Below are 17,709 nucleotides of genomic sequence, written 5' to 3'. Positions count from 1 at the left end.
TCACATAAATAGACATGCCCGTGTGACTAGAAAGGTAGGAAGGTAAAATGGTAACCTCAGGATGCAAGACTGAAATTAACAGACGGGAATTCATTTTATGGTTCAAATGGTGGTTTTGTTATTCTGGTAACGTTTTCCAGGAAATCAAATCTGAAGTACCTGTCTTTGTACAGTATATAAACACATCTTTTCCTGTTCAACTTAAAGGTATACACAAGGGTAATTCTGCTTGATAATGTTTCTGTTTGAAGCATTTTAAATCCCCTGGGGAGATTTTCATACTGCAAATCTACTCCCCTATCTCATTATCTTGGATTTGATTTTGTTTTAATGTATTTGCAGAGCTTGGATGTTGAGATAATATTTCTTATAAAATTGGACATTTTTGTTGTAGCCAATATAAAACAGATTGGGAACCATACAAGAGTTTGGTGATAATACCAGTATCATTATGCTCATCTGCAAGTAGCTTTGGAATTTTGAAAACATTTTTCTGCAGCTCTTCTTAACCAAACCTTTATTGTTTTTTCCATTAAATACAATTTCTTCATAAACCTGTAGACAAGGAAAAGTAATGGGACAGTATTGGAACACCTGGTCCTCTGTACTGTCAAAATGTTTTGCTCCTGACAGTAATTTGCTATCATTTGCTACTATATACAGTGTGGTAGAGTTGTCACACAACTGTTTTCTTTAAGCCATTAATTCCCTGGGCCATATTAATGATCTTTTCGATATACATTTTATTTCATATTTAAATTAGTCAAGCAGGTATGTCATTCTTTATAAATTATGCCCCTGAGATTGCTTGTTTTTGTTCACCAAAACCCTCAATTCTAGTTTAAATATAAATGTATCTTCCACTAAAGCAAGTGCAAGTAATTCAGAGACAAAGGCTGTGTTTCATTGTAAATGACATTTGATTGTCTTATTAAAATACACCCCGCACAGCCCTCGCATTGCACCAAAGAAATGTGCTTTCTATAAATGCATAAACAGCCTAGTGCCTTCGAATGATTGATGCACTGTCATGGGCAGGCTGCAATTTCTAAACGGTCAACTTGTCATCAATAGAAAAGATAGTAAAAGCTAATGAAACCCCACTCTGCCCATATTTTCTCTCTCATTCTAATGACTTATTTTTATTTCCTGCAGGATATAGACCCACAGCTAACTGGATTTGATTTACGAGAGGAAAATCTGCAGTAAATGGCCATGCTCTTCATATTGCCAGAATGGAAACCAGAATTGTCAATAGGATGCAGCCTGATAAATAGCGCCAAGTGAAGATGTTGCTTCAATAAGTGTGAAATCAATGGGAAACACTTGGCATGCGAAAAGACACTGAGATTTTGACAGCATTGCGTTTAGGAGGTTTAATACCTTTCCTTTGATTGCACTGCTCACAAGTGGATATAAATAGGATTGCTTTTAGTGCAGCTACACAGAAATAATAGTGGACCATGTCGCTTCAAAAATCTGCACGATTGAACTGTATGTGGAGAGTAATGAGGGTGCAGCTGCACTCGGGGGTGGACATCCCCTTTATACTCTGGATACTTGGATTTACACTACAAGCAGTCGTGATCTCCTCTCAAAAACTGGATGACTCGGACCCGATGGTAACCACCACTTATGGCAAGGTGCGGGGATTTAAAAAGGAACTCGGCAATGAAATTCTGGGTCCTGTAATTCAGTTTCTTGGTGTACCGTATGCTGCGCCCCCTACTGGTGAACGACGCTTTCAGCCTCCTGAGCCGCCATCCTCTTGGTCTGAAATCCGCAACGCCACCCAGTTTCCACCAGTCTGTCCCCAGACCGTCGTAGAAGGAAGGCTACCGGAGGTCATGCTCCCAGTGTGGTTCACTAATAGCTTGGACATAGTTTCGACGTATGTTCAAGATCAGAGTGAAGACTGCCTTTTCTTAAACATGTATGTTCCAACAGAGGATGGTGAGTTAACAGCTGGAGAAACAGGGATATCTTTTCTTTACTTTTTTTCCTCTTTAAAAAATATACATCACCCGTGCATGCCCTGTGCATGCCCTTCGTATTCTATGTGCATGCCGCTGCTTACTGTGTGTGTATGTGTGTGTATCTGTTTCCTAACTTCCTGTCCACGCTCATTTTATTTGTCCGCCACGGCACGTCCATCCAGGTGGAAATTGGTTCCTTTTTACCTTCTCACACTGACTGCAAAGGTGCCTCATTTGTCCATTGTGTATGCTGGCACAATGAGTAATACATGAGGTCTGACAGCTTAATAATAAATAATCAAGAAGAAGATTGTTTAGAGAGTGCTGTTGCATGCTCCTACTGTCTGTGATGGAGCTCCATGTTATTTTTTAGTCTTCTATTCATTTTGCAGTAAAAAGAATATCCAAGGAATGTGCCAGGAAACCCGGCAAGAAAATATGTAGAAAAGGAGGTATGTATAAAAACAAAATAAAAAGCTGTGCCACAGAAGAGCTGGTATATCGACAGAAAGAGATGGGATGCTGATATACTGTGAGGTTGAAGGTCAGAACATTTCCTGTAATTGATGACGTCTCTGAGAGTTCGTTAGAAGGGGAAAGGCTTTAAATTAGATTTGAGGACGTTGCAGCTTGCAAAGCCTAACCTCAATTAAAACGGATGGTATCTCTCTTCTATTGGCTTACACTAGCTGTATTGATCATGATTTCATCAAGATAATGTCCTTCCAGGGCAGTAAGCCACAGAAACGTAGCGGTCTAGTAATGTGCAGTTGGATCTCATTGACAGGAACCCCGGTGAGATATATTCTGTTAATGTAACTACTTTAGCTGGTTTTTAACCGTGAAAAAGAAGTACATGGCTCATTGTATTTATCGTAGTTTCCCATTCCAAGCATTGGCTAAGCCCATTGAATAACCTTAAACAAGCTGTTACCATATGGTCAAAATATCAATAAGGGGTCCAGTCTCGCTTGCAATGAATACTGCACTCTGGCACAGTGCCTCCTGTGAGTCCATGCCACGTCATGTATTAATAGCAGCATTTTCATGTTTGAACTGGTCATGTCACCATTTCTTTTAAATTACAATTTTGCCTTGGTTTTTATCCCCTGTAATTTCCCAGACTGCCCATTAGGTACTCCAAATAGCTTTGCCAGCAGTGACTATGCAGGGGTAGGCTGGGACTGGAGTAGCTGCACAGTGCCTCTTCAGACAGTGCCTGTTTTTACTGCGTCACCCTATCACAGAGGTGAGTAGCTGACTCCCCGCCCACCCCTCCCCAGCCACTCCCACACGCAAAGTCCCACCACTAACACTAACACAAACACAATGATAGTGAGAAATCTGCTCCATCATTCTCTGCAGCATTTGACAACTGCAGCAAAGTGCTGGGATTGTGGACCCACTACCCTGCCTATTTATATATTACCTACTACAATATGCCCCCATTTTAGGAAAATCTTGTTTGATTATTTGTTTATATCATTATTTCTAGAAAAAAAATAGAATTAATGTAAGTAGTTCCTGAGGTAAAGCAGATTATAAAAAATGAGTGATATACAACAAGTGCATTTCCCATGGCAACATTGTCTAACTGTTTATATACTACGTTTCAGCAGAAAAATGTAGTGAATATTAAGGTTATAGTTTATGGCATGGTTATTTAATCAATGGTGTGTTTTGGCCTTTTTTAACAGTTAAAGGTGATCCCTTGAGACGTGCCATGTGATGTGCACATAAAAGTTGAAATAGATTTTACAGCTTCAGTAAATTAACTGATGGAACCTCCCTAGGGAAATGGACAGGTAAAACCGGTTGGATGTTGGGACTTTCTTAAATGAAAATAAAATGTAATTTGTTTGTAGTTTTTTTTTTTTTTAATGCTCTCACTGGGCTGCAGTCATGTATTTTGCTTATGGATTCTTCCACCACTGTCTGTTAGAGATTCAATTGCGTCTTGATGACTTAAGTCTACAGTCTGTGATCTGTGTTTCACAATATAGGGCTATCGACCACCTGGAACTGGGCTTTTAATTCTCAGGACTTACAGCCATATTTAATGCTCACTTGAGTGTGTCAATTAACGTTTTTTTTTTTTTTTTCACAATGAGAAACCACACTTAAATAAGCACTTACATGATAAATTCACTGTGGCATTGAACAGGTTAATCAGAAAAAGCATTTGCCGTAAAGATGGTTTTTTTTAAGCATTTTAGTTTTGAGAAGCTTTCAAAACACCTCTTGAGACTTCTGACTCCTTTTCCATGTTACCATATTCAGTAATATTATTAACCACACATCAGAAATGCTTGCCGACCGATGGTACTGAAGTGTCAGTACAGGTAGTGCAGGAATAACTGGCTCCAAAACAAAGCGGTATTTCGTTGTGCTGAAACAATCTTGAACACTAGACTGTTGTTAAGGGGTTACTTTATGGGGAGAAAATAAACATATTTTATTTACTCACAATTTGATTGCATTTGGACCGAAGACGACACAATATTTTCTTGGGTGGCAGTACTCAATCGAACATTTAAATTTTATCAGTCATGTATAGTGTTTTTATAGTGTATTGATGTATTCATCTGTTAAAAACAATGTTTTATTAATATTTCATAGATAATAATTAGTACATACAGGATATGTGGATGCATGTAATGTTTGTTGTTTGCTATTTATATTACAACCAATTACTCCTTTATGAATAACATCTAAAACATTTATAAATGCCACTTCAATACAATATAAAGAGTGAGCGAAATGCACCTTATTTTCATGTTCTGTCTTCTCCTCTCCTTGGTTTGGCTGAAAGAAATAACTAAATACCAGAGAGAAATACACTATTGCTCTGTAATGTTTATTCCATCAAGATTGTCATGATCACAGTATGCTGTTTATTGCAAGTACATATCTAAATTATGCATGGAGACTGAGGCATCTTTCTGAATAAGACTTTGGTCTGTGATGCTCTTTTCTGCTTCCCTGCATTTGTTTGAATTTCGATTGGCTCTGTCTTGGAGTTCTGATTACATAGCTGAATAGAATTCCTGTTACAATGGTGAGAATATTCACTTCTAAGCCACCTTGCCAAAATTGGAGACTGGAATTGCATGAATCTGAGCCAAGTTTAAAACAAACAGCAGGGATGTAGATCTTTGTGCAGTGAAGTTCATAACTCCAGTCTCGGCTTTGAAGCAAACATACTTTAATTATTTAATGTACGTTGACTTGAGATGTAATAATACTAGACATTTCACGTACATTTGTTGTATGTAATTGTCTGTAATACTGGTAATTAAAATCCCTTTTCAGTTGGAAAATGCACTGAAGCTATTAAGTGGAATACAAATATTGTTTAAAAACTTACACCTAGGCTGATTGTTGATGGTTGGCCAACAGTTGGTACTGCTAATTAGGACCAGCTGGGTGGTCATAATAGACTGCTTGTGCCTGCATCTGTCAGTTGGTGTATTTCTGTAGGGCTGCTTCTTTCTGACTCTGTTTGAAATGTAGGTCTACACAGTCTACCAAGTCACTTTGATTACAATTTAGAAGGCCATTCGATTCAGCATACTGTAGCTGTACCATCTGGCGTCCTGCCCAGACAAACATGGCATTTTCTCATAAAATAAACAGCAAATAATGACAAGTTTTTTCAGAGTCATTGTTTAAAAAAACTTGAGAAAGCTTCAGCCTCACCTAGAGACATTAATGAGTACCCTCTGTCTGACTTGGTTTTCATTAATCGCACTGTTTTCAAATTCCAGTTAACCTTTAAGCTAGGGCTTAGCTCAGAATCTCAGCAGTCGTTTGACAGGCAGTGAAGGAGCACAGAAGTGCAAATTGTTTAAGGACCAGTAAACAGCGATGGTACTTGAATGCATTTCTCGATAGGAGTCCTCCTCTTTCTAAAGTATAGTTGTATAAGAATTTAGCATGGATTTTTTAAAGCATTTATTATTCCCCTAATTGTTTGATTTAAAAAAAATAAACAGGAGCTATCCCTTTAAACATTTCATTAGACAATGAGTTCCTGTTTATTAGGCGAGAGCAGGCTTTTATTAATTATATTTGCCTGTAGATTGATTGCTGCTGGCTCGCTGACTGCAGTTAGCTAAAATTTTAATCATTTAGGGGATGTCCAGTGATTTGCACATACAAATGAAAGTTATAAAGGGGTTTCACCCGGAAAGGAGCAGAATAGAGCACAGAAAGAGCTTTGGATCTTTTGTCACGATTTTGTGAGGGGCCTTCTCATTGTATGATGTCACCTTTTTTAATACTGTATCGTTCAAGAGCTAATCCTTTTAACTTTTTATCCTTACTCCTCATTACCCTGTTACCCAATCTGTTTTACCCCCTGCTTCGAATATAACATTTCATTACAGTAATTAGTTTAACCAGTCATTTGAAGCATGATTAATTGTTAATTAAGGTTTCTGCCAGTCACAGAAAACAGTCGTTGAAATGTTCATTTATTTTCTGGAGCTCAGTGGACCCTCTTACTTTCCATCCCTACCTGTAGTGCAGATATTCTGCCCATGGCAGCAGATCGATAGCTCTCTTTGTAACATTTGCAGTTGTTGAGGTAGCCAAGCGCCTATTAATTTCTAATTATATTATTCCCACCAATAACTCATGATCCCCATCATTAAGCCTGATGTAGCTGTTCTTATATCACTAAATGTTCTAGCAGTGCAACCTTGCAGAACTCCCCTGCAGGTAACAATAATTAACATTTACTATCTTACGGCGTTTCATTATCTTCATGCTCTAATATGTTGCTTAGAATATCTTGTTATATTCTGGTGAAAAGGGCATTGTCCTTTTTTTAGTCTGCCTTTATTGAAGAAATGTTTACTAGTCATTTCAAAATGAGAAATCAAACGGATTCTATGTAAAACTGTTCATAATTTGTGGTAATGACAGTAAAGATTTTTGATTTTATAGAGCTGTTCTGTTTCTCTTGTTTCTGTTGTTATTTTTAAATCAGTTTTCAGAAGAATGATTTCTGAATTTCTATTTCTGTTGGCTTTCATTATTTCAATTCTTTGTTCTTCCCGTGGTCCTCCTTTGTGGTTACAAAACAATGTGTTTTTTTTTTCCAACTGCCTGTTATTATTGATGGTCAGACTCTGATCGTAAAGCAAACACCAGGCTCACTCTTCTGCGATTCTTGTTATTTTCTCTGCAGATGTAAAATTGCTTGTTCCAAGAGCTACCCCATCTGCAACAATAATGCCACGATCAATATCAGTGATGCTTACTATGTTATGTTGTAGCAGAAAATAACTAGCAAAGACAGGCTCTATGGTCCTACATTTTTAAATGCATTTGATTTGCATCAGTGTTCATGATTTAAGATACATGATTTGTGGCAAGTGGCAGGAATACATTTTTTTTTTTTGTATTCACAATTAAACTTCTTAAAGATTCTTAAAAATTCTGACCGACTGAGCAGCCCACTGAAATCCGAGGTGCGTCAACTGAGCATAAAATGTCCACAGGAGAAGTATCTCAGTTGATCTGCTGTTCAGTTTCACCCTAACCCATTTTTAGAGGCTTTCACATCCTCTGGTCTCTGCCTAACGATTGTATAAAGAACAGCTACATAATCTTTCATTAACAGCTCCCTCTGACATGCCAACTTCTTATTTGCAAGTACTTGGCTTGGAAATTGGGATGGTTGATAAGAGCAGGTTTTTTTATGTCACGAGAATTGGCAGTTGACAGGTTTTTGCTCTTGCAAAATTATTGTCAGGACTGTTTTTGCTTATTTAAAAAAAAAAAAAAAAAATGCATCAAGATTTAAATAACTTTTTTTTTACCTAACTCTCAATGGGCCAAATACAATCGCTCTGTTACTTCTTTCATGAGAATACAATACAGTCATTCTTTTTTACACAGCATTTATTCTAAACTGTATTGGTTGTACTGAGATTAGTTTAGTGCTTATCCATAACATCCCTAATAAGGGTTTACCACAGTATTTTTTAAAATTTTACTAGGCTTTTCCCGTGGGTTGTATTATGCATTTACCATAGTTTACCCTGGTTTCCACATTTATTAATGTGCTTTAACATATCTCGCTATTCTTACAATGCCTTCACTGTGCTGTATTACACCTAGCTATGCTTTTATTGTGGTAAACTTCGATAATGGGTCCAACACATTCTGAGGTAAAACTAAGAAACAAGGGGCCACATTTTCTAAGTTATTCTAGTCATTGACTCGGATGTATTTCTATGTGAACCACTGTGTACCACCATACTAATATGAAATGACAACCACTGGAAAAGTGTTACTGGATGTTTATAATTAATAACATAGCTTTGCGCTGCAAACATCTGCCTTTTAATCTCCAGTCAGGCTGAACTGGTCAGGCCTCTGGCTGCCGGAAAATCTGACCTTTTCTTGATTTGGTCTTTACTTGAACTTCTTTTCTGGATCAAGCCCACAACTTCCTGCGATAATAATAATAATAACACAATGCCTCACATAGAATTGCTTACATCCACATAGGCAGAGTATTGCTGTGGTCCAGGTTAATGGTGACACTCTGCATTAAGGTAATAGAATGATGGTTATCACTGTCAACAGAAACCTCCACTGTTTGTTTTCATGCACACACAAAATCTGTTCAATTGGCTCAGTTGGGCAAAAGAAGAATAAATGTAATTAAAAGCTTTTTTATTGCTTCCTCTGCTAATCTTTTAAAGGATTAAATATACAATGTATCTCTGGTTGTATACAGTAAACCACTTGCAATGGGCCAGCAGAAGTTAATGTCATCTAACTGCTGACATTATTTGAATGGAAGACAGTCAATTACGAATGTGTAATACATTATTTTTAAAGATAAACAACCATTTTAACTGAATTTTGCAAGTAAGTCAATGCATTAAATCAATGCTAATAAACCACAGTTCTTGTTCTGAAAGGCAACCACTTGGTTATATTATTCCAATACGTTTTGCTGTGTACTCCTTTCATACTGTAAATATTAAGCTTTGCAGACCTAAACCTGCCAAAGCCCACTCATGAATAAGTGGTCCTCAACAACTTGTTGTCATTGGATTTTGGCACTTGTGTCTACCCTGAGATTTGTTGCACAGAACACATTTCTTATCAATCTTTCTACGTAGTGACACACATTTAAATTTGATTCAGTACATTTGATATACAGTATTTAGGATGCTAGAGTCGCCAGTCACAAGGAATTCAGGTTAATTGGTGTGTTCATAGTAGTAGACTCCGAAAGAGCTTCACACTCTCTAGGTGTCATCAGTCACTTCACAAGCAAATTCACATGCACAACAGAGCTGCATTGACACAGTCACTCCTGAACAGCTTCCTTATCTCCAGTTCGGTTTGTCATGTCGGTCTGAATACAAATCAATCCCCTGTGTCACTATACGTTATATCTGTTATCTTATCCAAATGTATGGAGCCCTGACAGTTAGTTTTTACTTTTGGTGTAAAAAAATAAAAAATTAAACATGGCAAGAAATATTATTCTGCAGTGGATGCATTTCCGTATTGCCATTGTTTAATTTCTTGCACAGTTCCTGTGGTGTTTGCAGGGAGTGGTGCACTGTATGCATTCTGTTGCTCTGCTTTTGTGCAGAAGAGGCTATTTGAAGTTCACAGGTGATCTGATAGACTTGATGACACGGCTTTAAATTGTGGATACAATAAAAAAAATAGATGTTGTATAAATCATCTATTACAATGAAAACCAGGATTAATGTATTAGAAGGGGAGAAACTGTCTAAGGACAAATGTCATTGGAAAGCAGGAGTTGTGCAGCCAGCCAAAGTTGAAGTGATATGTACAGTAGGACACTCTGGAGGGCTTTTTATGTTTTTTTTTTTTTTTTTTTTTTTCCCTTTTACTTTTTTGAGAAAGGCTTCTGAAGTAAGTCTTTTTAAAGTGCATTGTGATAAGCAGACCTTTTTATGAGAGCGCATCCTTCTGTTGAAAGAAAAATAACTCTAAGGAATTTGTAATTTTCAAGCATGTTTGCCACCAGAAGCTTGCCAGCTGACCTGCCAGACTGTTGCTCCTGGGTGAGTAAAGCTGAAATTTCCGTGTATGTTTGGTCTGTAAGACAATGAAAATAGATTGATGTTCTGATGGACAAACATTGACTCTATAACCTTCTTTCATTCTTTTCAGTGTAGCAAGTTGTTTTCAAATGGCAGGAAGAATTTCCAATGCTGTTACCTCAGGGTCTTTCTAAATCAGACTGCTAGAAAGAAATGGCTTTAGAAATACCTACCTCCTACTTACCAAAGTTATTATTTCAGTTTTATGTGAAACTTGTTTTAAGCTGGGGAAATTACATATGAACATTAAGCTTTGTGAAACACTGCATGAAACAACAATACAGTATATCAAACTGTTTGGGGGGGAAAAAAATAAAGATCCCATTATGCTACATTATACAGTTCACAATAAACTTACTTGTACATCATTGTCCTTTTTGGCCGTACATTTTTGATGTCCGCTAAATCATGCAGCGGTGTGGAGTGCTTTAATTTAGTAAAATGTATATTAGTCTAGCCATAAAAGGCCCCACAGTTCTATTCAGTTTAATTACAGTATTTACTACATACAGGGGGATTCATATAAAATATACTTTCAATTGTTAGAAAGAGCTGTGTTGATGAAACATGGTTAGGTTCCTCCTGCAAATGTTCAGGCTCCATTTTCTGTCTTTATTAATTCATTATTCAGGACCCTAGTTTTATATTTAATGGCCTCACATAACGAAATCTTAAAATGGCAGAGCTGTTTTCAGGTATAACACATGTATAACCTGTGCACTATATTGTTTGTATAGGTTACAAAATTATTCAAATGTACCAGTATATATCTTTCTCAACATGTATTATTCAATACAAAAGATACCGTTAATGTGTAAAATTCTCTTTGCATTCGCATGAAAATCACCGTCGCCTCAACTGGGTATAAATGTTGCCGACCCTAGTTATAAATGCATGTATATTTTATTGGTCTTTCTTTTGTGATCATAGAAAAAAAAAATGTATATATATATAATTAGTAGGCAACACTTGAATACATTTGAGGGTTATAAATTAGGGAACATGAATATAAATGAAACTTTGAAAAGGCATCTAGTAACAGACACCACTTTCTTCTTGTAAGTTTTAAAATAGACTTTGGGAGTCTAAGGAACATGTGTTTGTTAATTGTTCCAATGTTTTCATGTCTCAAAATTTAGTTAAAACTATCAGATCTTAAACTTTTAGTGTAACAGTTGGTCAGATCATTAAAACCTACTCCCGCTTCTGGACCCTATCCACAGAACCATGAAACCTGCTGTTGCATATGCCCATTTTGCCTTGCTGTACGCAATCCCAGATGATTCTGTGCCACGTATCATTAATAAAGCCATGTTGCCCATCGCAATTAAACTGTCTCTGGGTCCAACTTTTGTAGCTCAGGCTATTTTAATAGCTTGCCATGTGCATACATTAAAAGACAATTAGAAGATCTCAAGTGATGATCTCAGTCAAGAGTCAATTAGAATGAGTTGTTGTTAATGTGAGAATGGATTCAGAGATAGCAAGGAATTCTTGGCAGATACTAACTGCTGTAGCTGAAACCCTATGGAGATATAAGCACAGAGCTATCCTAAATGTGTTGGCTTATTTGACAGGAGTAATGTCAGGGTGGGTGATATGCAATGCATAAAACAGTAGCATTTATGAGCTACTTGTACATTTTAGGTGATGCATCAACCCATATACTGTATATACTCAACTAAGTGATGTATATCACAGTTCACTTGCTTACATAAAGCCTTTTTTAAAACCACTACATTTCAGGACATAACAGTCTAAATCAGTCAAATAAAAATACATTCAGTTACTGTATGTCACACTACTCCTATAGAAAACACATCTGCTGTAGAAGTACTTAAAATAAATATATAAACTGCCTCTGCTTGCCATTTGCCAATTTACATGACAATTTACATGACAATTTGGGGCAAAGGTTGCATGACATCATAGAAAATCGCACAAAGCCATTAAATGCTGGACAGAGGTGGAACCTCTACAAACTATTCATTGACCCGGATGTTTGTTTATTTAAGTCCCAACATGACCACCCTTTATTATTTTCAGATGGTGAATGAGTGAGTATTATTATCTTGCTGGGAGGATATATAGTTGTTCAGGAGACTCCTGTCAAGGACGTTCCAAGACCCTGATCAGTGAAGACACCCTTACGTTTTTTTCAGATTTTATGGTTTTATATGTCTCTAAAAAAAGCACCCATGCAACTACAATTTATTGAGAGTATCAGAGTTTTGGGATGTATAGTGGAACCTGTACACTACGTTGAGGTGGATGTAAGTCATGGTGAATTACTTTGTATTCATGATAATACTATCTAATGTTGTATTTAGAACCATGTTGGGGGGTTCTGTATTTCTTACATACATGTGCATTACTGTTGGAGCATACATGAAGAAACAAGAAAACCCAGAATACACAGCAATGCGAACACAATTTAAAACGTTCTTGTATTGCCCTTTGTATTCTGTGCTGGAGATATAGGGCTTGCATTGGTAATGCTGCAGGCTGATAGGTCTACAATCAGTTTGGTCTATCAGAAGCATTTATCTCTCAAGGTAAATCCATATAAACCCATCAATAACCTCAACTCGAAATCTAATCTGCACCCTGATACCCTTAGTAGCCATCTTGTAGCCCTCTCCCCTCTGGCAGCAAGACACTACGATTCCACTGGGAAGGGATTATTTCTGTAATATGTGGTTTTATTTGTGATAAGTGAGTTTGGAGAATAAGACCTTTTTTATTTTGTGTGAGGTGTTACTCACATTTTTGGTTTTGTTTAATTTCACGATTGGCGTCTGCTACAAATGCTGGTAGTGTTCATTCTCCGTTGTAAAACAAAAATGGAATACATAAATGATTAATTATTGTAAGTTCTGTACTTCACAGTAGTTGTGGAATTGACTCTTGTCAACCAGTTTTATGAAGCCATTTAACCATGTTGAGGCTTGCTTTGGGGGGGAAAAAAAGGAAAAAGATATTGCTGCGAACCACAGTCATACCTGGAGAATTTGATAGAAAAATGTGAAATTCTGTTTAGAAGTTACAATTAACAAGGTCTGTTAACTGTGCTTCCTTAATACAGTGTTATTGGGCAGGGGGGTACTGTATGTATAGTATATTGCTCCATATGTAGAGATTTTTTTTTTAGAGGAACAGCAAAATGTTTAAATATCTATTTTAACTCAAACAGCTACACATAAAGACTTCAGTCAATGAGTTAAAAATATGTTCTTCTGCAGTAGAGTTCATTTATATTTGTAAATCTTGCTTTTGTTTTCATTTTTATTTTGCTTGTACAACTGTAACACTTTTTTTCCCCCCAAACTTATATACTAATTATATTATTTTACAATAAAAGGCCTGTAGAGATGTTGTTTTCTTTTTTTCAACAAGCGAATATATAAACCATTTTAATGCTGTATGTGATTTTTAAGCTTTAACAGCAGCAAACATGTATAAAAAACAGCAGTGAACTACATTTTACATTTTGTCTGTTACAGTGTGGCTGGTGCACCAGCAATTCCACAGATTGAAAAACTGCTTCACAATATTAGCACTTAGCTATATTACAGTCCTAGTAAGTAACCTATTTTGAATCTGATTTGGCCAGGGAGTTTAATATTTATTAAACGTAGGAAGAATAATTACCCAAATGGTCCCTTTTTCTCTGCGGTTTAAGTGGTCCTCAAAAGCTTGTGGTCTTTAGATGTTATTAGCAGTGAATATTGAGCTTTAGAAGAGATATGGAATTCACCATTACGTTTAGAACCTTTTTATCTCCTCTTCTAATTATGTGCAGAGGAGACTAATTGTTAATGGAATAGACTGCATGTCACAAGGTTTCTTTTATTTTAAATTAAACCATGTGTTTTTGTGAGGCCTAATTGGGTTTTATAGCATTACCTGTGCTGTGCCTTTTATGTTTATAGTTTTACCAGCTGGTATTCTGAAGGCAATTAGCTGAACTGCAGCTTTTGTTTCCCAAAGCACATCTACAGAATTCAAATTTGAAAAGAAAGAAAGAAAGAAAAATATTCCATTTAATTTCTCATTTTAGTCAATGTGATGGCGGAAACATCAAAATCAAAAATTGTATTCCTTTATTTACAGTTTCTTTTTAAACCCTTGCTTCCTTATTATAATAAAGGCTGTTCATTTTTTCACATTCATAGATATGGTCAGTTCCGGTTTTCCATGTGAAAGGCAAACCTGTGCTATTAGGAACAGAGTTGAGATCAGTTGGTGTATCAAAACCTGGTTTAAAAAGCTTTGCAGGCAGAGAAGCCTGCACATATAGTAATAAAACAGGGAGACGCTTCTGATGTAATATGTATAACCCAAGCCTGTAGCAGATTCACTGTATCTCGGGAGTAAACCCCAGCACCACCCAAAAAAAAACAACGGAATATAAATATGGAGTCCTTCTGTAAAATGGGTTTCAGATCGTGTATGCAAATTACCTTTAACAATTCAGAAGTATCAGTGATATCGAAATCTGTTAAATCTGTGAAAATTAAAAAATGGAATGAGATAGCAATTGATTTGTTTACTGATATATTGATCTGGAGATAGGTAATTTTAGACGACTGTGTGGTCACTCTTTCCTGCCCTGATTATTAATTATAGTCATTGCTTAGAACTAATTATGGTGGTTGACAAGTGGTATCTGACTGCTGGGCCTAATAAAGCAGTGTTGTGTTCAATCTTCTATTATGCTGTTATCCTTAATTATCTTTAATGTTACAATGACTTTAAAATTATTAAAACAATAAAGATGTTTCTTGGATTATAATGTGTAGCTTTTTGGTACAGCGGGGATATTTATCTCACTATAGATGGAGAGTTTCAATAGTGATATACATCAAAACATTTACAACAGGAATACTGTATACCCCCAACTGTGCATTATAAGCGGTGGTTAATTTGTGCTGGAACAATGACACCTCTGGGCGTCTTCAGTTATGAAAGTTAAAAATGTCAGACTATGTTTTTTGCTCTGAATGCATTTTCTTTAAATTCTCAACACAGTTTTATCACATATGCAAGTTGTTGCATTCACTAAAGAAATTCAAGCACATTCTTACAGCAACTGAGTGACATGAGTGGAGACGTAGCGTTGATGTGCTGCTGCTCGTGTCACACATGATCGTCAGCACTTAACACAGCGTTCATCAGTTTTCCATTGTTTTCGGTGACATGACAAGCATAACCATTGTTCGTGATGATGTCCCAAAGTCAGAAGAAAATATGGTCATATTTGGTCGGGTGCTAGTATGAATGAGCCGGCTAGTAAGTGAAAGAAAAAGGATGCAAAGACTGATGAAAATTGAAGATTTACCAGCTGCTTCTGTTACATGTGTCGGCGTCATCCCTACAGAAGAAAATCAAGTTTACAAAACTGCAGGCAAAAGTGGTGAGGAAATGGTAATAGTGACTCTGAAACGCAGTGCACTGGCAGCGAAGACGATGAATTAGCTCAACATGTTGCGACTTACAACAAAGATTTACTTCCTCAACGGGTCATATCTTGATTGCAGTGTGTATCAGCAAGTCGGTAACTTGGGTCCTGAAAAATCAGCAGGAATTAAATTGTCCAAAGTGTGGATAGAAGCTACTATCCTTTCCTCTGGTGCCAATAAAACCAAGCAACAGAAAGCACTCCGAATAAAAGATAGGGGAACATGCACAGACCAAGTCACATGTCACAGCCTCTGGTATTTTGGAGCAGGCAAAGAAAGATAAATTGCATAAGTATTCAACCCCTTTGCTACTGCAGCCCTAAATCAGCTCAGGTACAAATGGTTTGTTTGAAAGGTTACAAAATTAGTGAAATGGTTTCAGCTTGTGTGTACTCAAAGTGGTTTGACTTGTAGATAATTTCCCTCAGGTATATAAAGACTTTCAAGCTCAACTCACATAGTGATCCAACAAAGCAACCATGAAGAGCAAGGAGCTTTCGAAAAAAAGTCAGGGATAAACTGGTAGGGAGGCACAGAGCAGGAGAAGGGTACAAGAAAATTTCAAAGGTGCTGATTCCTCTCAGCACAGTGAAGTCCATCATTAAGAAGTGGAAGATGCATCTTATCACCCCAACACTACCCAGATCAGGTCACCCTCCCAAACCAAGCAGCCGGGCAAGCAGGAAACTGGTTTGGGCTGTCACTCTGAAGCCAACAATGACCTTGAGAGATCTGCATAGTTTTGTGTGTGAGATGGGAGTCAGCGTTCACGCATCAACAATAAGCCGGTCCCCACACAAAGCTGGCCTGTATGGACGGGTGGCAAGAAAGAAGCCATTACTCAAAAAGCCTCATCTTAAAGCATGTAGATGACACTGCAGACTTGTGAAAAAAGGTTTTGTGGTCAGACGAGACAAAAATTGAACTTTTCTGTCTAAAATCCAAGCATTACGTCTGGTGCAAGTCCAACACTGCACATCACGCAGTCAACACCATCCAAACTGTCAAGCATGGTGGTGGCAGCATCATGTTATGGGGATGATTCTCTTCAGCAGTGACTGGGAAGCTTGTCAGAATAGAATGGATAGAGAATGGATGGTGCAAAGTACAGGCGGATCCTTGAAGAAAACCTGTTTGAGTCAGCCAAGACTCTGAAACTGGGAAGGAAATTCACATTTCAGCAGGACAATGACCCAAAGCACAAAGCCAAAGCCAAAGCCACACTGGAGTGGTTGAACAAGAAGATAATTAATGTTCTTGAGTGACCCAGTCAAAGTCCTGACTTGAATCCAATCGAAAATTTATGGCGAGACGTGAAGATTACAGTCCATCAACAATCCCCAACAAACTTATCAGAACTGGAGCAATTTTCCCATGAAGAATGGGCAAGAATGTCACCATCCTACTTTGCAAAGGTAGTAGAGACCTAGCCAAAAAGACTTCTACCAAGTACTGCCTTAAGGGTCTGAATACTTGTGCAACCAGTAAATTTCATTTTGTACATTTTCTTTGCAAGTTTTGCTGACGTTTAACCTCCTCTTCATATAACAGTGTTCAGTGTAACCACTACGGCTTTGAATAAAAAAAAGTTTGTTTGAAAAACTGTGCACACATTATTTGTAATTCAACAAAATATGACATTATTGGTAGGGGGTGAATACTTCTGCAAACCATTGTGTGTGTGTGTATCTATCTATCTATCTATCTATCTATCTATCTATCTATCTATCTATCTATATCCAGGCATATTTTTTATTTCTTTATTGCTTTTAACCATTGCATGGTTCTGGTGTTTTTTTTTTTTTTTTTTAAATTATGACATCATTGCCCATTCTTGTTTATTATCCCTTGCGGAGGATACATATGCAACCATGGGATATACAGTACTAGAGGAGTGTGTATATACTTATAATGCGGGAGCACGTCATACAGCATGTTGCAATTACCTCTGTAGGTTCTCTTTTAATGCCCAAAACTTATCTGAATACCTCCGTCCTAAAATATATAAACCTAATTTTCTGCAAATCTAATTTCCTTGTATTTTTTATTGCCTTTAGTAATATTACAAATGGGTCAGCAATTCAACCCTAGGGGAAAATGCAAGCAGGATTGATATGGAGTTAATGTGTGGTGAAATTTAGAACCGTCACTGTGTATGTCATT

The 17,709-nt window shown here is 37.1% G+C and overlaps 1 protein-coding gene across 1 annotated transcript in view; it reads left to right on the top strand.

Moving 5' to 3' along the window:
* Positions 1-17,709, top strand: part of LOC121326587 (neuroligin-1-like) — a 100,315-nt gene that overhangs the window by 41,932 nt on the left and 40,674 nt on the right. The window contains exon 2 of the mRNA XM_041269920.1: positions 1,156-1,953. Within this exon, the coding sequence (XP_041125854.1) occupies positions 1,464-1,953 (490 nt within the window). The 5' untranslated portion in view covers positions 1,156-1,463. The remainder of the gene's footprint in view (positions 1-1,155; positions 1,954-17,709) is intronic.

The sequence above is a fragment of the Polyodon spathula genome, chromosome 14 (genome assembly GCF_017654505.1).
Source record: "Polyodon spathula isolate WHYD16114869_AA chromosome 14, ASM1765450v1, whole genome shotgun sequence".
In the NCBI taxonomy this organism is placed as follows: Eukaryota; Metazoa; Chordata; class Actinopteri; order Acipenseriformes; family Polyodontidae; genus Polyodon; species Polyodon spathula.
This window is presented reverse-complemented; position numbering and strand designations above follow the sequence as displayed.